The sequence below is a fragment of the Lepus europaeus genome, chromosome 4, assembly GCF_033115175.1.
Source record: "Lepus europaeus isolate LE1 chromosome 4, mLepTim1.pri, whole genome shotgun sequence".
Classification (NCBI taxonomy): Eukaryota; Metazoa; Chordata; class Mammalia; order Lagomorpha; family Leporidae; genus Lepus; species Lepus europaeus.
In genome coordinates, this window is record NC_084830.1 from 137,084,637 (window position 1) to 137,105,196 (window position 20,560).

A 20,560-nucleotide genomic window follows, 5' to 3' on the forward strand; every position below is an offset into this window, starting at 1 on the left:
AACCTTGGTCCAAACCCACACCATCTTTTGCCTGGACTAATGCAACAACTTCCCAATTATGCCTACTTTTGCCTCCTATCCTCCTATGGTTGATTTTCCACAGCAGTCAGAGTCATCTTTTAAAAAAAAAAAAAAAGCATACACCAGAAGCTCATGTCATTCATGTGATCTCAACTCTCCAGTGACTTCACATGACACTAGGAACACGGTGTTAACTCCTGACCTCACGCGGTCTGGTCTGGCCCACCTGAGCACTCTCCCCAGCCTCCTCCTGTCTGCTCACAACACCCCTTCCCGGTACTCCTAGAATGTGGGTCCTCCCATCGGTGCCATTCACCTGCCAGCTCTTGAGGCGCCTCCCTCCGGCTCTCTGTCCAGGTGTCTCCTAACATCTCAGCTCTTCAGAGAGGCCTTGCTCGTTTCAGGAATGAACCATGGCTGCCTTTCCCTTATTCTTTACCAGCTGCTCTTGCTTCTTCAGTGTGCTTCTATCTGTACCCACAATGGCACCTTTGTCCCCTTGCTTACTATTTGTTGTCAGTTTCTTTCAATAGTAGGAGCCCCCCTGAGAGCAGAGGCTCCATCTGCTCTCTTCATTACTGCAGTTCAGTAAACACTTCCTTTTTTAAAGAAATTTTATGAAAGGTATACAAGTTCCATGTGTTTCATATATACAGATCGAGGAACATAGTGACACTTCCCACTTACCCTCTCTCCCTCCCCACCACGCTCCAAACTGTCTTCCTCCTCCCCCCTCTCCTATTGGTAAATAATTCTTAAGCGAGGGAATAAGCACAGCCCACATTTGCACCAGCTGAGACACCAGGAACCAAGAGGTAAAAAGTCCGCACACTCCAGGAGTCTGGAGTGGTGAGCAGCCGGCTGAAGATGAGGTACCTCCTAGAGCCCAGGGTCTCAGCAGTGGCAACCATGAGACCAACAGGACAGAGATCAGGCTCGTCCCCTGGCTGCCAGATGAGACAGCACTCATCACAGTGCTCCTCCCTAGCCAGACAGGCTGGCACCCATTCACCTTTTCATTGTTTCTGTGGACACACAGTAAAAGGGAAACATGCAGCAGGTAGAGAGACAAAAATCTTTGCCTGGCTTGGAATAAACCCACCAGCTCCCAGGCTGGGTCCAGGGAGGCTCTAAGTTGTAAAGAACATTCCAATTTTTGGCAAGAGACAGAATCAAGTGGCAGGCCAGGGTCTCGTGCAGCACAGGCTGAGGGTGACACATCCACCTGGAAGGCCAGTGGGGTTTCCTGGTCAGTCCACCTTAAAATTCCACACCAGGACACTGACAGCCGGGCTGAATGCACACTGCCACTGCGGTAACACCAACCTGCCTAATCAGGACCATTTGTCTCCTGCACTGGGATCTGGCCTTCCTGAGGATGAATTACAGCCCAGTGGCCTCAATTCCCTTCTGCCTTGAGGCCTGGGAGCTTTGGCACTGATTTCTCGCTGGCTTTCGGAAGGAGGAAGTGTTTGCAGCAGAGAACCAACTGCCGCTGCCCATGAAGATCCCGTTCTTGCCTTTTCGCCACCTGTCCTCCCACCTTGAAACGTCCTATGCCCTCGGAATGACGTACATAGATCTGGGTCGCAATAAACTCGGAGGCAGCCAAGGGCAGGGCACCAGTCGACAATGAGAGGCCTCGGACGTGAGCCCTGGTGTCACCTCATCCTGGCTGTGTGACACGGATGCACTCTGCCTCTCTGATCTACTCTCCTCCCCTGTAACAAGCAGGTGGAAATATGAAAATTAAATAAGGCAATGCCAAGGAAGGCACACTGAGCGAGTCTGAGGAGCCTGTGCCAGGCCATGCCTTTATATAAATGGGCTCTGAGGAAGTTACTGACAATAATGAAAGCAGGGGTCAAGAACGACAGCTTATAACAGCAGGCACCACTGAGACAAGGATGTCCATCCTACTCTCATTCAAGCTTCCCAAGAAACCAATATGCAGGTATTCAAGCTATCCACATCTTACAGACACAGAGCCTGAGATCCGGAGAAATTAATTCCCCAAAGTTACGTGATCCGTAAGTTGTGAGCCCAGAATTCCAATTCCTGTGCATCATATACCAGACTAGACACTAACTACTACTCAACACTACCCCCCAAGGTGGAGGCAGTACTCTCTTTAAGGTCTGCTAAGTCTGACATGCAGAATGTGAAACACGTGCTCGGAAAACCCTAGTCAGGGTAGGAATGATTGGGAATCAGACCACAAGTTTGCACTCAAGATGAAGCCTGAGTTGTCACATCTGTAAATGAGGTCCATTGATGTTATCTGCCTCACAAGGTCCTTGGGTGGATCAGACCAAACACATGGCAAATACTGAGGATGCTGCCCAGGACATAGCATGTGCTCAGTAAACACTAACCACCATCACCGAAAGCCTCCACTTCCTGTTGCTGGGAGAAAGCCTTGAGTCTCTGTCTCAGCAGCTCCTTTCACTGGGCTTGTGGAGCTGAAAATGCAGCCAGAGACATGCTCGCTATCGCCTGGCTGAAGCACAAACTCAGATGCCAGCGGGTGGCTCCCCCCTGCCCAGGCTGCTGCCTGTGTCAGTCAGTACACAGCCCACAGCACTGAGGGAAAGGGCAGAATCACGCACTGGCTGTGTCTGTGGGCCCAGGGCTGGCTGCGAGCTGGGCTGGATTTGTCAAGCATCTTTTAGGACAAGCAGAAAGTGTCCGATTATCTGGACAAGTCCAAGAAGCACCATCACCAGTCACGTCTTTGAGGGACAAGGTCTCCTCAAGCCAAATAGCTGGGAACCTAAATAATGAAACCTCTGCCAAACAAGCTGTTCTTTCTCCTCCCTCTCTCTTTCCAGCCCCAGGGCCACCAAGGTGAATGCAGTGCTGCCGTTCTGCCTAACTCAATAGAATCCAAGCTACATGCAGGCCACATACCTGCACTGCACACACAGCTCATGAAGAAGTTAGGGGAAAGAAGGTAGCCCCGCCAGCTTGCTAGATATTACACCACCTTGCCCACCTGTGGCTCGGAGGATGACAGCCGTGGCCACAGAAACCTGAATAGCACAGGAGGCAGGGGAAAATAGAAAAGGGGCCAAGAACGGTCTGGGGGGAGCTGGCAGTAACATAGGCAGGGGAGGGAGCATGTGTCTGTCTCCTGTCACCTGGATGGAAAGCTGGAGGGAAAGGTACCTTCAGCTGACTGCCTCGTGGGCCAGTGCACCGCAGGCCAGGCCACCGTGCCCAGTAATTCCTCCATCCTTCTCAGGTTTAACAGGGGGAAATGTTCTATTTATAAGCCACCCGGCCAGTGGAGACCTGGCAGCTCCGGGTGGCTCGCATCCCAAAGGGATCTCGGTTACCAGTGGCCACCTCCGCCTGCCTCTCATCTGTGGGTGTCCTAACAGCGAAAGGCCGAAGGGCACCGCAAGCAAAAAGAAGAAAGGAAAAAAAACAAAGCCCTCGGCTGCTTTCATGAGGTAGCGAATGGTGGTAATGGCTCCAGGCTTTAGAAACCTTTTAAAAACAGTCACCCCAGGCCACCCCATCAAGGCTTTCCCAGCCATCTTCAAGGACAGATCCCCTATGCTGTGTGACAGATCAAGGGAAGGGAAGGTTCTGAGACGAAGGCCACGGACACTCAGAGGTAGAGCAGCGGGCAGTCAGTGGCGGTGACACCCCTGCCTATCCACTCTTGGTCCTTCATGTCTGCATAGAACAAGACAAGCCTCCCTGAAACACCCCTGGGGAGTCTGATCGGAATGACAGCACAGAGGATGATGAGTGGATGTGACAGGAACAACACAGGGAGCGCTCCTGGGGTGTCGCCGGGTCCCTGTTGAAGGGCAGTGGGCCATCTGAAGGGGTCTGGTCATTGAGCTGCATGACCCTGGCTCCCCCAGCATGGTGCACAGGCATCTGGGGAGCCACTGACAGCTCTAACAAGGACATTTACTAAGAAGGAACATGGGATGGTCCCCCAGCAGCAAAGAACCAGTGGGCAGGTATCAGAGGCTGATGATAAAATTCCTTCCCTCACTGAGTTGGCCACATCAGACAGGTGGGCAGACAGAGCAAAGATTCCATGTGTATCAAAAGCAGCAGGAAGAAGGGCAACTTGACAATCAGGCAGGCTCAGGTCAGCTCCCTACTTTTTCTTCTTTTTTTAAAAAAAAGGATTTATTTATTTGAAAGTCAGAATTACAGAGACAGAGGTCTTTCATGCATTAGTCCACTCCTCAGATGGCCTTCATCTAGGTCTCCCACATGGGTGTTAGGGGCCCAAACACTTGAGCCATCTTTCACTGCTTTTCCCAGGCCAGTAGCAGGGAGCTGGATCTGAAGTGGAGCAGCTGGGACTCAAACCGCTGCCTGTGCAGACACAGGCTGTACCCACTATGCCACAAGGCCGGCCCCTTCTCCTCTTACTTTTTAACTGTATTACCTTGACCTATAAAGTGCATTTGTTCATCCACAAATCTGGCTGCTGCCAACAGCATTTCTACCATAGGCAGCCATTTGTGTACCACTTTCAGGCCCTCTGTCAAAACCTCCTGTCTTCTTAAACAGACTAGACGAAGCAACAACAAAAAGCTTCATCTTTTATTAAGCACAAAGTTAACCAACCACAGTCTATGGACCAAAAATTCACCACTGGCAGTTTTATAAAGTTTTGTTGGAAAATATCCCTGCCCATTCATTTCCACATGGCCTGTGGTGCTTCCACACGACAAGACCGGAGCTGAATCCAGGTGTACAACTGAAAACACCTGCCCACTGGTCCTTTACTGAAAAACCTGATCCCTATGCTTAGCATCTAAAAACCCAAGAGGTTTACAAATGCTCAGGTTCCTCCCTCCGTATCCACTAAAATACACACAGCAATCTAAAGGGCAGTTGGAAACATTTGGGCCTACCTCACAGGGTCTAGTGCAGCACTTGTGTGCCAGCAGGGTGAGCAGACCTCACTCTGAGAAGTAAGCACTTGAGGATGAAATGATAAAGACCCAAGGGAAGAGTGTTCCCACCTCCCTTCATTCTCCCACTGCTCCCCAAGAACAGTTCTGCTTTTCTCTTTTGGAGCCCACTGGTATGGCCAGATGATGAGAAGGACAACCCAAGGGTAATTAGGCATGTACTAACCGATAGGCCACATGCTATGCTCAACTTCAACCTCAAAACAAATTTATGAGGTACAGGCATCATTATCCCCATTTTGCAGAAAAGTATATGGGAGCTTAGAGAGAGCAACCTGTGGAGCACAGGTTCCACAGCCAGTCTGCCGGCATGCTCATCTACGCTGTTCAAACTGTACCCTCCACGGGAACACCTGGTTTCATTCTTCCACATGGAAGAATCTACCCAAAACAAATGATCTCAGCTACATAAAAAATGCATGAGGTTGTGTACATCAATAGTATTTGTAACAGCAAAAACCTGTAAAGGCCATACAAGTCCAACAATAGGAAATGCTTCAACAAATTGATATAATCCTCTAACACAATGTTAGAAAACCACCATAAATCATATTTATAAACACTTTTCATGATATCAGAGAATGCCTATAAAATTTTAAAAGAAGAATGAAAATAGGCACATTCTGTATAATGCCAATTAAGTCAAAACACATGTAAGACACTGTGGGGAAAAAGCAAGAAGGAACAACATCTGGGAACATAGATGATTTCTACCAAATTTTTGAAAATTATTTTGCTATATTTTCCTACTACTCTGCAATGAGTTCCTATTTTTGGAACAAGAGAAAATATGGTCTTAAATACATACAAAAGTGAGGTTCAGAGCCTCGATGTCCAGACCCTATGGACCACTGGATCCTGATTCAAGCTCTGCACTGAACACCCTGTCCCCAGTCTTCTCTAGTCACAGCCCTTTCCTCGAGCTCCCAGGGTGAATGGCAAACTTCAGCGTGTTTTTCAGAATTATTTAAACACAAAGGGCTCTTATAAAAACGGTACAAGGATTTACAACAAACCAGAAGGAACCAAGAGACTAAGACGTAGAGGCAAAGATAAAGCATTAACATTTCCTTCTTCTGGGGAGGGAGGAAGGTAGGCAGTTCCACTTATTTAAGCCCATCTAGCCTACATGGAACCCCATCCTGACCTCACTGTCAAATCCTTCAGCTCTGGACACTTTATCTGTACACTGGGTTTATCTGTAGACAGCGTGAATCCCACACACACCCCACGATGGAATCGGGTCATCTCTTGGCTCCCAGCGGTCTGAACCTGTCAAGGAGATCATGCACTCTTGCAAGACAGAGACACCTGTTTCAGCTGTGAGCCTCTTTATCCTCAATATTCACACAGCTCAGCGCCATCTCCCCTGAAGAACTTCCAGAGCTCCTCCCTGAATGAAGAGCTGCAGGATGTCGAGACTGGCAGCTTCATCCAGGGAAGGGCTTGGGGAGGACAAACGGGAAAGCGTTACACAAGAGTACCAAGCTGAATGAAAGAGAGCAAGCCATCTCAAAAAGCCACAGGGTCAGCACGGGGCTGGGTTCTGGTGTGCAGCACTGTAACTATGTGGGCATATTCCTTGGAATACCATCCGATGTACCGATGGGATTTAACAAGCCACTGTGAAGAGGGTGGCACTAGGGAACAGGATAAGGAGACAGAGCCCCTGCCTCCATCTGCTGGACTTCAGGGTTCTGACAGTAGGAGAAGTAGTGGGAGAGCAGCATGCTGTAAGCCAGCTCTTCTTATCAGAGGTAAGCAAGCAGTCACATTTATTTATTTAAAACCTCAGGCCTGGAAAATACCAGCTTACACTCCCAAAGCCAGTCCTGCCCTTGCTCTCTAACCTCTCTGACAAGTCTCTAACTGTGCTTCACATGGGACTACAGGAGAGCAGCAGCCTGAGCCTGAGGACCCACCACTTCCTGGCTGCTGCTCTTGCTCCTGACCTAGGGTCATTTCAAAGGACAAAGACCCAAATCTCAGAGAGCCTTTGGGGAGTAAATCTCACAACTGTTGCAAAGGGAGGGTGTGGACCGGCAGACTCAGGAAATACGCATTAGGAAGGCAAAGAGAGCCACAGAGCGGGATGCAAAGTCCTGGTCTCTGTACTAACTCTGGGGGAGGTCAGTGACAGGTGTCAGGTGGCCAGCTTGTGGATTCGGAAGGGATCACTTCCTCCGTCAAGGAGCTAAGGAACAACAAACCATATTTTCTTCCTTTCAACTATCCATATTCTCACTTCCCCCTTCTCTTCTGTCCTGGGGAGCAGTTAAACCAACCAAAGAACTCAGTGTCGCTGATTCATGTTGGGACATTCTAGAAGCCAATGCAGGGAAGGTCCCCTGTTGGCAGCAAGATCCGTGCTGAGCGACACACAGGACTGTCAAAAACACTAGACTGCTTTTTAAATCTAGTGTTGAGGGACTCACTTAACCAAGAGCACAGGAGACCTCTACACAGAAAACTAAAACTCTGAGAAAGGACACTGGTGGCCTGAACACATGCAAAGCCATCCCGAGCTCCTGGAGGAGACAACTGAGGGTTATAGAAGTGTCATTCACCCCCAAATTCACCTCAACGCACTCCCAAATGAAAATTTTGCTTTTGAGGAACTTATTATGCTTATTCTAGAATGGATGTACGAGGAGAAAGCTTAACAAACAGCCGAGTCAGCCCTTACAAAGAACAGTAAAAGCAGGAAACATAAACAACCAGATACCGAGTTCCCTCCAAAGTACCATATTAAAAATCCACAACTAGGGCACAAAAACAGCCAGAAAGGCCAAGGACATAGAAAAAGAGCTCAGAGGCAGAATCCAGACATTCAAACCTAATAAGTAAGAAAGCTGCAACCACAAGTCAAAGGGGGAGAGAACGGATAGTTTAGTTTCGCAGATGTGCTAGGCAAACTAACTCTTGGTATGAATAAGACAGGAGCTTCATGAAATATCACGAGTAGCAGACAGCCACCGGCCTAGAAGCCTAAACGTGAAAGACACACTCACGAAGTCGATGGAAGAGAGCGCAGGGGCACATCTTTGTGATATAGGTCAGAGGTCTTTTTCAATATACAATTTGAAAGTTACCACCGACAAGGCCAAAAAAAAGGAGTACTTGAATTTATAAAAAGCCAGGCAGAATCAGCCCTTAAAGGCACTCAGATCTGGCTAAAAAGCCCATGAGAGCATTTCAGGCATGGAAAGTCAAGACACTGTGGCAAAAAATGATCTACATGAAAGATCTCTGTGAGTGAGATCCCGGTGGAAAGATGGGGCCATCAAAGAAGGAGGTACCTTTCTCTGAAGGGAGGAGAGAACTCCCACTTTGATTATGGCTCTGTCTACATAAGGTCGGAGTTTGTGGACTCAAGAAGCTTCCATAGCCTTGGCAGCTCATGACAAGAGCCTTGGGTGACCACTGACATCATAAATAAGAGTGTCAATTGTTAAATCAACAACAGGAGTCACTGTGCACTTACTCCCCATGTAGGACCTCTGTCCTTAATGTGTTGTACTATGAGAATTAACTGTAAAAATAGTCTTCAAACAGTACTTTATACTTTGTGTGTCTTTACTTAGTACAGAGTTGATCTTCTGTATATAAAGATAATTAAAAACGAATCTTAATGAAGAACGGGATGGGAGAGAGAGTAGGAAGTAGGACAGTTTGGGGGTGGGAGGGTGGGGATGCGAAGAACTGCTATAATCCAAAAGCTGTACCTATGAAATTTATGTTTATTAAATAAGAGCTTTCTATAAATAAATAAATAAATCTTTAAAAAATAAAAATAAAAGGCCAGGCTGTAGTCATGGAAGGACACTACATATAATGTGAACAGATTGAAGGCAAGATAGGAACACATTAGTTAAAAGATCTAAAACTAACAAAGGATTGACATCTACAGCACAGGAAGAAGTTTACAAATCAATATGAAAAAGACAGTAACTTGAAATAGAAAAACAAGCAAAGGACATGAACAAGCAATTAACAGAAGAGGAAGTCCAGGAAATGACCAGGCATATGCAAATATGCTCAAATGCATTCATTATCACAGAAATGCAAAGTGAAACAACGAACCATGATTTTGTATCTATTAGACAGGCAAAAAATTACAAATCTGAAAAACAGAGTGGGCTGTGAGGCTATGGATCGGCCACTCTGGGGAACAAAATGAGAGCATAGGCGTGACCAGCAATTCTTCCAGTAGGGACATTCCAAAGAAATTCTCATATGGGGAGACACGTGCGAAGATGTTCATGGTGCTGTAGTTGGTGGTGAGGCGGAACTGGGTGCGTAAGATGATGGAACACACGTTTATAAAGCCAGATACACAGCATGGTACCCCAGGAGGTATGCCGTAGTCAGAAGCCATGGTCTAGAAGCTCACAGAACCACAAGGATCTCTTGACCCAGTGCTGAGGAAGCAAAGCAAGCAGCAGAACAAGACACAAAACCATCCAAGTGACTTAAAAACACAGGTGGGTCGAAGCCCTACATGTTAGAAGTTCACACTGGACTGGTGGTCTACAGGGCCAAAAAAGGGAAGTGAGGAGAGAAAGCAATCAAAAGGGAAGAAAGGAATAAATGAAATTAAAAAAAAAAAAAAAAGAATGAATGAACAGGAACAGGGGAGTAATTCTACCCCCAGGCCCGACATCCAAGCAGAATAGAGAAAAGAAAAGAGGACAGGAAAAGGGTTGGGCAAAAATGTGCATATATTTAAGTGCTGCCATCCCCTTCTTGGCAGCCAGGCCACTTGGAAAATACCAGCAGCTGACAGGCATTATTTATGGCCCATCTGACCGCTGGCACTGTCCGCCCTGGGAGAAACTCTGAGATGAAAGTGGCTGATTCAGAAGTATCCCCAGCAAATTCCCTTCTGCTATCTGCCCCTTCTTCAAAACGCTCCGGCTCTGTGATAAAATGTTTGCATTCAAATTCCTACCAAAATATTTCCAAGACAAGAAGGAAAATCTGGAATTGGTGTGCATACACATTTGGAATTCGGTTGGGGAGAAAAAAATAAACAATGTTCAGTCTGAAATTTATCAGACGTCTTACCTTTAGAAGAATTTAAAGAGGGTGGCCGAACTACAGCCCGGGGCAATCGTGCCACCTGTGGCAGGTGAGCACTCGCAGCTGACCGGGGCTGAAACTGCAAATGACTGCACACAAGAGACCCAAGTCCAGAGCCTCATTGCGTAGGGGGAGCTAAGGCACAGAATGATGTAGAAAAGAAGTCCTAGCGGCCAAAGTGAGGCAGCACCGGTCCAGACCACCACTTTGGCTTTGCCAGCTTAGAAATGAGTGTCAAGTAATACCATGGAAAAAAGACTCCTCAGGGCTGGGGTTGTGGCATATCAGGTTAAGCTGCCACCTCCAATGCCGCCATCCCATATGGGCACCGGTTGGAGTCTTGGCTGCTCTATTTGATCCAGCTAACGGCCTGAGAAAGCAGCTGAAGATGGCTCAAGTCCTTGGGCCCCTGCACCCATGTGAGAGACTGGGATTGAAAGTCCTGGCTCCTAGCTTTGGCCTCGCCCAGCCATGGCTGTTGTGGTCAACTGGGGAGTGAATCAGCAGATGGAAGATTTCGCTCTCTCTAAATCTGCCTTTCAAATAAATAAGTAAATCCTTTAAAAAGGAGAAATTACGGATATCTGAAGTGCTCCTGAAAAAGTGGTCGGTATTTGTTAACCCACCTTTTTCTCTCCTGCTTACTGGATGAAAGGTAAACAACTGGAGAATCACTGGACACCAGCGCAAGCAACTCCCCAACTCTGAATAACGCCACGTGGGAATAAAATGTTCCAAGGGTCTATCTTTTCCAAAATGGAACTCTTCATAATGTTCTTTTCTGAAGGGTGGTAGACTGTTCTTATGTTTATCAGTAGAGTCTCTGGAGTCAGAGAAAACTTAGACCATACTGTGTCCCCTCAACTTAGTAACCCCAACTTACACAACTGCACACTAGGTCAAAAACACCTCAGGGGTGCTGGAAGCATTAAATGAGCTAATGTATACAGTGTACCCCTACTGCCTGACACACAGCAGGTGACCACTTAATGCTATCTATTAATAACTATGATTGTAGACAACGTAAACTACAGAAAAATACTGAATTCAGTAGAAGGGCAGTACCTCCCAAAACTCCACCCTCCAGCCAGACATAAGAATCTGATAACTCTATCACCACTTATCTTTCAAATAGCAAGAAGAGTCAAATAATTCATTTTACTACTAAATGTTGCTCGATAGCCTAATTTTTAAAACATTCAATTAACAATACACTACAGGTGCTATTTCTGCAAATGCATTTCTTTCATTTTTTTTCAAAGAGTGCATACAATTCCATGGTTTATTTACCAGATCCTTTGGATGTGTAGATTGTTTCCAGTTCTTTGCTATTATTCCCAGTGCTCCAATAACATCTTTATTGCATAAACATCTTTGCACTTGTCTAACTGTTTCTTTAGGACAAACTGTTGAGTTGAAACATGCTCACTTTCTGAAGGTTTCCATATGCCTTACAGAAATGGCAGAGCCAGCTGGCATGTCAACCAGCTCAATCACAGCCATTCTTCCATCTATTGGCCCTGCAGCAGACAGAAGCAGGCTCAGCGGGCCACAAGATGTGCAAGGGTCTCCCTTAACTGCAACCCATCCCTCACAGCTCCTGGGTTCTTCACTACAGATGCAGGGTGCTGCAGGTTGGGACCTGGCGTGGGCATCTGTGAATCTGGCCTGCTTGGCATCCAGCCCCTCTTGTCCTGGTGGCGTCCCCGACTTCCCTTTGGGAAACTACCCAGCTCCAGTTTTCTGTAGGACTCACGAAAATGTCAGTCAAGCCTTGTTGTTTTCAGCCTGGGTGGGTCCAAGCTAAACCAATCTGATGGAATCTGAATCTTCTGCAGAGTGAGGCAAGGAATACAAACAGCTGATAGCTTTATCATCGTGCAAATACTATCCAGAAGGCTCTTTCTCACTGGTTCCTGGCTGCTGTGTCTCCAGAGCTGGTCTGTCTTCAAGCCTGGTTCTTCAGCTCCTCCGGCAACACTGTGAGCCACCCTGTGGCCTCCCATATTCCTTCAATGTCACTACTGTTGCTTCTGCTTCTGTTGCTTTATCTACGTAGACCACAGTAGACTTCAGTTGTTCTAAAAGAATCCTATGTGATCTAGGGGAGCTGGGGGAGAATTATTTGTTTCCCTATTAAAAAATGTTTTCCTTTGCTCAATTTTTGGGAGAAAAATTGTTTCTCATCTTGTAAATGCCACTCAATCTACCAACAGCAGCCATTTGGAATTATTTAATATTTTACATTAAACTCTGGGTAAAATCTTCATTTCATAGAAAATGAAAGGAGAGACATAAGCTATCTTTTCTGGGCTTTCCCAAAAACTAGTTCATTCTTTTGTCCACATGAAGAGACACCCTTCTGTGAATTTTCCTAACACAGCTGGATTTAGTGGTAGGGCTACCTTGGGACTTCTCCAGGCAGACTTTATAGCATTTCCTTTGTATCCTTGCAGCAGCCTGGAAGGGATTTGGTTTTTCTCCTGTGCACCAGGGCGATAATCAACCCAGCACTTTCCTAGCAGCAACTTCATTTGAATCCCATGGCCTCCACAAGGCTATAGGTGTAGCCTTGGAAATCACAATTCACCCGAGTGCTCAGAGCCGGCAGCGGGAGGAACACGCTATGTATTCCACACAGGCTGCCCAGGAACGTGTCCATCAGACAGACAGAAGTATCATGACAGGATCACCATCTCCAAAGGAGGTCATGAGGAAAACAGGGTTATTAACCAACCACCTAAGGCAGTCACTGTGTCTCCAGCTCTTTGATCGAGGCTGTGCAGGAGGCAAGAGCACCTCTGGCTTTTCCCCAGGATAAGGCTCTGGAGGAATTGGGTATTATTGGATTAAGTGCCTTTTAAGTGGTGACTGGAGCTGCCGTATTAGGAAGACCGAGGATTAAGTGAGATAATATACATGAGAAGCTTTGTAAAGTGTGAAGGGCCATGTAAATGTAAGGTGTCATTGCCGCCTTGCCAGCCAGGCTCACTGAATGTCCCTCTGCAGCCAGTGATGTGGAAAGTCTGGGTGGAAGCATCTCGGCGCTGTACTAGGGAAATGGGGCTGCCCCAACATGCCCACAGCACCTCCTGGTGGTCCATCCCGGGAGCAGCAACTTCTCCCAACCCCCAGCTGGAAAAAATCACTCCCGCATCATACTTACTCCCTTCGTTCTGATTGTCTTTGTTCGAGTTGTAGACCTGGAAAACAGAAATTGAAAACTTACTTGTGTGCACCTGCTACTGCGCTCTGGGTTTGCTGCAGATAAACATTACCTTCCCTCTTTCCCCAGTTTGTATCATAAAATGGAAGGTGATTTCTGACCCCCAAATATGAACCTCTTCAATAATGATGTTCTCCCCAGTGTTTACATTAACTGTTCTTTACTGTGTGTGTGTCAGAATCCCCTGTGGAACCTCACTGTTGAAAAAAGAACGTCATACTGCATCTTTTTTTTAAAAAAAGCAAATATGCTGGGTATGTATGTAAATAAATGAAAAAGGAGAGCACTTTAAAACCTAGGTACAAATCACTGGGCACGAACTGTACGTCAGGCCATGTGCTAAGCCATTCACAATGAAGGGTTCCCACCAACACGAACAGCAGTCCTCTGGGTGAGAGGTGTCACGACCACTGCTTTACAGAGGGATGCTCTGAGGCCCATGGGGTTACCTAAGGTCTCCTGGCCAGCTAAAGTCAAAGCCGGCACAAAGATGCATTCCTGCCGGCTGAGGACAGGCCACTTTTCACTTAATACTCTTCTGTAAATGTGAATGTTTTAAGGAGAATATATTGTGTTTACAATAAAAAGCCCTTAAATGATTCATAGAAATCCTCAGCAGGGAAGCGTCCCAACTTAAACAGGCAATGACACACTGCAAGGGTCAGCAAGGTTTTTCTGCGAAGGGCTTGACAGTAAACATTTGGGGTTTTGAAGGTCAAAAGGCACCATGCAGGCACCCACATAACAAGCATGGAAACAAATCCCCACAAAATATGTGCCGTCAAGTTTTAAGATTTATCATTGACTGGAGCTTTCGGAATAAAAGTCTCAACAGAAGAACTGAATTGTTAAAGAGAGACTGCGACATTTTATTTGAGGTGCAAAATTATATTCCCTGTCATCAATCAGCTGCAAATTATCATCTGTACATCCTGGACTTGGCTCGTGGGCTATTCAAAAGCAGGTGACGGGCTGGATGTGGTCTGTAGGTCACAGGTTGCCCACCTATGGCATGCTGTCATTACTGAATTAAACGCAACCTCTGCTTGGAAACAAAAACCCAGTGCCCAAGCCCTTCTTTGGTGACCCTGGAGGTATAGAAAGGCTAAGATGAAGACGGTCATCATAACAGAAAACAGCAGTAGCAAATCCCACATGATTCTGCTGGCTTTTCTCCGTGAAAACCACTCAGCCAACCTCCAACTGAACCACGCCAAGCATCTTGGAAAAGAGCATCAGTAACCCCAAAAAGGAATTTTCACCTGCTAAGAAACGCGAGTGGGAATGGCTGGCAATGGTGCCATTTGACTCTGGATCCCTGTGCATCACTGAGCAAGTCTGTGACCCTCTCTGGGCCTCTAGTGCCCTGTCAGTAAGCTGAGGGAGGCACCCAAGAGGTCTCTGAATTATCAGACTCTAAATGCAGCAAGTCACCGTTTTACCATTACTGTTCGTGTTCCAGAAACGACTGCAGCTGCGCAGCTGCTCCCTCCAAGCTAAGGGTAAGAGGGATCCACGTCTGAGCTTCAGGAGGGCTGTGGCGGGTGAAGAGGTATCCGGGCACGTATTTAAGGTTCCAGAAACAAGGAGTTAAACAACTATTACTGGCCCTCAGTCTCACCATCAGTCACTTCATCTTGCTCAACTTCAGCATCCTCATCTACGAAATGGGGTGTGCGGCCCAGTGGTCAGGTCCCAGCTCCTCTGGCTCCCTCAGCTTTCAGCTAATGGGCCCCCTGGGAGGCAGCAGAAGCCAGCTCTTGGGCTGGGCTGCAGCCCTGGCTGCTGTGGACATGTGAGGAGAGAACCAGTGGATGAAAGTTCTCTTTCAAGTAGGAGGGAAATAAATAAATGGAGAAACCAATTAATGGGGGAGATACTTATTCTGAGCATCAAGTAAGTCTGCAGAAGAGAAATATACTGAAACACAACACAAGTGCAAGCACTATGGGCTACTCTACTGGGAAAAGGACATCACATTCACAGAACGCACAGGGCAGGCAAAAATCGGGGGAGAGGGGAGCACACGGGCTGTGCTCATTTCTACCTGTAACTGAGGAAACATGGGTGCACGGTTGCTGGTTCTCCCTCAGCAACCTGTCTATCATCTGTTCAACCGAGGAACCTGAACTAGAGCATGGTTTTCAAGCTGAGCTCTGCTATGAGAGGGAAAGGGCTGGGGAGGGAAGCTAAGACTCCAGGTAGCCAAATGCCCCCTTCCTTTGTTTCGAGCATTTTTATGTGTGTGGCTCTCAAAGTTGGAAGACTTCCAGTATTTTCCAAAGTTAGATGCAACTCATTTGCTTATTTGCTCTTGCACTTAACAAATATTTACCTGTAATGGTCAGGCCATATTTTAGATGCCAGGGATACAGATGAAGAAGACAGCTTTGAGCTCTACTTTCCATTCATGGAGAAAAGAGAGAGACACACAGATGCACAAACATGATCAGTTCAAATGCAGAAAGAGAGACAACAGAGGATGACAGTATGGATCTGAGGCGTGGGGAAAAGCTCTGAACAGGCGACATTTGCACGAGATCAGAATGATGAGAGGATCTCCATGGCAAGACAGAGGGACACAACAAATTTGAGTCCCTGACACAGGAAAACACCTGGCCGTCGGGAAGCAGTGGGGGGCAGCGTGGTCGGCAGTGGGAGGCAGCAGATGAGGACAGGGCTCTGTGACCTGTGAGTGGGATCCGAGTGACAGCAAGGATCAGCCCTTTGCTGCCTTTGGGAAGCTGGCTAAGGGAAGTTTTGGGGAGGAATACTATTATGGTAAGTACTTTTTTCATCCACCTCCAATCAATGCACTTCCCCCATTAAATTCAAACATGTACGATGATTTTTAAAATTTCTTTTTATTTGAAAGATAGAGATGGACAGACAGGGACTGATCTTCCAACCATTAATTTGCTCCCCAAATGTACCCAACAGCTGGGGCTGGACCAGGCTAGGCCACTGACAGGAACCAAACCAGGAAATCAATCCAGGTTTCCCATGGGGGTGGCAGGGACCCAAACACTTGACACATCATCAGCTGCCTCCCAGGGTGCACATTTGCCGGAAGCTGGAATCAGGAGTGGAGCTGAGACTGAAGCCCGGCATTTTGTTATGAGATGCACATGTCTCACGTGTGCCTGCCCCTGCAGTCAAACATTCTAGCCAAGAGAAACTGGCTCCTCTTTATAGATGGCAGAAATCCAGAAGGAAGAGCAAAATGCAGGGCTTCCAGTCCTCCTTAATTAGGAGGTGAGTTTATGCCAAACTACTTTCCTTCAAGGTTCCCTGGGTCTCAGGAGACCCCTGCCTGGAACACCCAAACATTCCCCAACTGCAGAGCAGCGATCAACAAGCCAACGGACCAGAAACACGTGGTGCCCGATCCTCTGAGGCCTGGCCATTCATCTCTGTCTGGTTTGGGTAAACAAGCCCTGGAGAATGAGTTTTTAAATGAGGCTAACAAACTGTGTGTGCCAGCACTGCCTGATTACACAGCTTATCAGGATGGTCCAGGGTAGAGCAGCAGCCTCGGCACTGCAGAGGCCAGATAGTGGCGAGGGCACAGCACAGGTGGATATGAGTTTGCATACTGAGTGCCACACCTGACATCTAACCCTTGCAGCCAACATACAGATTGGTCTAGTGGCATGTCCACTTACAGATACAGGTGTGAGACCGTAGAGTTTACCCAAAGGTTCAGACTGCTGACTGGTGCGCTACTCTTCTGTGCCTCTAGAGCAAAGTTCTGATCCTGCTTTGCCTTCCCCTGCCATGGCCAACACACACGGTTACCAACTGCTCCACTGTGATGCTCCTGAGACCTTCTACACTGGCCAAGGGCACACAATTCACTCCCTAGAAGTGGTCAGCCTACTCTGAGAACTACTTCCACTCCCAGGTGTCCAGAGCTGCAGACCGAGGTCAGGGAGAGGAGCAGTGTGCTGAAATAGCGTGGCTTTGTCTTACAACTGGCAGAGTAAGTCAGGCTCCTCCACTTTCAGGTGGGCCTCACCAGAGCCTCTGTCTTAATGGCAGGAACCCAACTGCCCAGTATCAACTCAAGGAGCCAGAGCCACTCAACAATGCCTAACCATGGCTCCTGAGAGACTGAAACAGTTAAAGTTCCTTCTCTCCATAATAACTTGAAGTCCATCTTTCCTGGGCTGGCTTTGGGAGGCAATGGGTGAAGCCACTGCCTGTGACACTGGCATCCCATATTGGAGTGTCAGTACAAATGTACTAGTGCTAGTACACCTGCTACACTTCAGACCTAGGTCCCTGCTAATGTGCCTGGGAAGGCAGCGGAGAATAGCCCAAGTGCTTGGCCCCCAGATGGAGTTCCTGACTCTTGGCTTCAGCCTGGCCCAGCTGTTGCAACCATTTACAGAGTGAACCAAACAGATGGAAGGTATTATCATCTTTCTCCCCCCCTCCCCCCCGTCTCTCTCGCTCTCTTTCTCTCTCTCCCTCCCTCCCTCCCTCTGACATTCCGCTTTTCAAATAAATCAATATTTTTTTAAAAGTGTATCTGTCGTGCTTAGCTAAGACCTGGCCACATGAAAGTCTCTTAGGCATCTAGCTTTTTATATTTGGAGGTAGCTCTGCTCTAGTAGCTGCTGAATGTTGAACATGGAGATTTGTTAAATGCCCACACCAGTGAATACTCAATTACATGCTTCTAGAAAACAGAGATTACATGTATTTATCTTATCAGTGTCCATCTGTGGGACATTAAAGAATAATCATGCAGAATAATTTATTAATAATGATTTTAAAAAAAGCCCTGCTATGTGTCAAGACACCCTGCCAAGCATTCTATAGACATTGTCTTGTTCGGTCCTCAGCCAACCTAATCATTCCCATCATATATGCGGTAAAACTGAGGCATTACACAGCTGGGCCACTTGCCCAAGGTTAGACAGCTGGAAACAGTTCGAGGCCAGACAGCAACTCCCACATTCTACCTTCAGAGCCCAAACTCTTAACCACTAACCACGATAACGAAGACACTGTGATGACGATGACGATAGAGGTGACGAGGTGCTGTGGGCAGCGAGGGCAGGTGAGTCACGGAAGAACGAGCTTGCCCTGAGTCAGAGAGAAAATGAAACTGGGAACGGCCTTCTGACGGCTGCCTGCAGCGGCTGCCGCTAACCCGGGTAAGCAGCTGGCACCTAGCGCAGAAGTAACACTCCATATTCTCTGAACCGCAGAGCTCGAGCCTGAAGATAAACACTGGGACAGGAAAGTAGGTCTTTAATACAAATCACAGGACACCGCAATTCTCTGAGTCCTTACCCAGCAGCTACAACGTGAGTACAATTTAATAAATCAAAGGAGAGTGAGGAAAGCCTTCATACGCTTCCTCTGCGGTAAGATGTGATTTTGCAATAAATTCTGCTCACCGCCGAGCCAACTCAATCCCTGTGTCCCTAGAGAATGGGGAGAGAATAGAGTCACTCGGATTCCCGGAATGCTTCTACGAGTAACCTTCAGTGCCATTATCCTGGCTGTACTGAGAAACCACAGACACGCTTTCTTCTTCTTACCACTGTCAAAGACATAAGCAAATCACTAATGAGATAAAACCGTCTAACTCTCTTCTCACACACAGCTGCATGAGCACGGGGCCACACCCTGCTTGGGATCAGAATGTGCACAAAACGAAGGTGTTACCCATACAAGTTCACGGGCAAACAGATTGAGAACTCCGCTCCCCCCAGGACTGTACTGTCTTCACCAAATGCTTCCGTGATTCCCCAGGGTCACTCGCCTGGGATATCTGAACCTGCACCACAGGGCTGCTGGCCTCACGGACCGACAGGGAGACGCACCCGACAGGGCCACAGGGCAGCATCTTAAAGCACTGCACAGTCTGCTTCCACAATCATGTCCCATCTCTCTGTGGATTCACCATTGCTAAAACTTGTTTTTGTTTCTTCCTTTGGTTGGTTTTTTAATTGTTTTCCCTGTAAGTGATGACAGATGTGTAGTACTCGCCTGCTTAGGGTTTATGTCCAGTTTTGCTATGTGTTGGTTGTACATATTTATCAATTAACATCCATAGATTTCCATTTCTTGCTATTTCTAAAAGGGGGACTTCTAAAATGGGGATTTTAACACTCCCTGCCTCTTGCAGTTGTGAAAATTAAGTGGAATAATAATAATGAAATATTTAGCAGAGAATGCGAATTCTGTGCCTACACAGAGCATTCTATACAAAGTTCTGTATCTTCATCACCACCATCCTCTTCTGTCCTTCTTGTCACACCTTTCATTTAAAGAACAAAACGACCAACCTCTCCTGTTGATGGAAATGTAGATAAATGGCTAACGTTGGGGATGCAGTCTGAGGAAGCCAGGGACACAGGTCTCACTGGTACTGTGATACAGCAACTGAAATTCAGGCATGAAGGGAAGGGAGAGGAGACAATCTAAGGTCAACCTTCAGAACAATGGCTTACAACTCTTTTTTAACAGCAAACAAAAGTAAAAATAACTGCCCACCACCAATCAACCATATTTTCATGTGCCATGAACTATGCTCAGAGTCTGTAAGAATCATTCTCTTTCATCTTCAAGCCTTGCAGTACTACCACTGCCTCTGCTTCCTACAGTCCAGCAAGTTTATTAACTTAACAAAGGTTACACTGCTAGCAAGTGATGGAGCTGGGGTTTGAACCAGGTGGAGCTCCCTCGAGTCTGTACTCAACCACAGCTTCATACAACTTCCCCACCCAGTTCTACTTTCCAGAGGAAAAATAGCCTGGCATTTAACAAAGAAACTCAAGACAGGCTAAGTCAAACTCAAGACAAACTAAGCTGTAATTAAAATGGCAACAATGTAATCATTGTGTAAGAACAAAATTTCCACCCAATTTAAACACAACAGTGATTCTACAAACTTCCAATTAATACATGATATGGCAGTAATTGAAAACCACAACCAGCCTGAGACACTTGAAAACGCCCCAAAAACATCCTTCCTAAAAACTCTGAGCACACAGAGAACTAGCCAGGGCTGCCCAGACCGTATGGCAGACTGCACAGCAGAACGCCACATCGGAACACTGGGCAAACTTGAGGCTAAGTTTAGGAACTGTTAATAACACCCCTGAGAAGTTGCTAGTAAGACTCCCTTGGTCTATGGAACACCATGCATAAAATCCAATGATGGACATGAATTTCTGGATGGAGAACACCTCTCTTTTCACTGGCGGGCCAGAGGCCACCCTCAGAAAAGCTTTTGAGAAGCACTTTTTGAATCTCACTA

At 47.0% G+C, this 20,560-nt stretch overlaps 1 protein-coding gene across 1 annotated transcript in view; it reads right to left on the minus strand.

Moving 5' to 3' along the window:
* The window catches only part of ARHGAP26 (Rho GTPase activating protein 26), a 440,213-nt gene that overhangs the window by 198,914 nt on the left and 220,739 nt on the right, over positions 1–20,560 (minus strand). Inside the window, exon 12 of the mRNA XM_062188919.1 lies at positions 13,222–13,258. Coding sequence (XP_062044903.1) covers positions 13,222–13,258 — 37 coding nt within the window. The remainder of the gene's footprint in view (positions 1–13,221; positions 13,259–20,560) is intronic.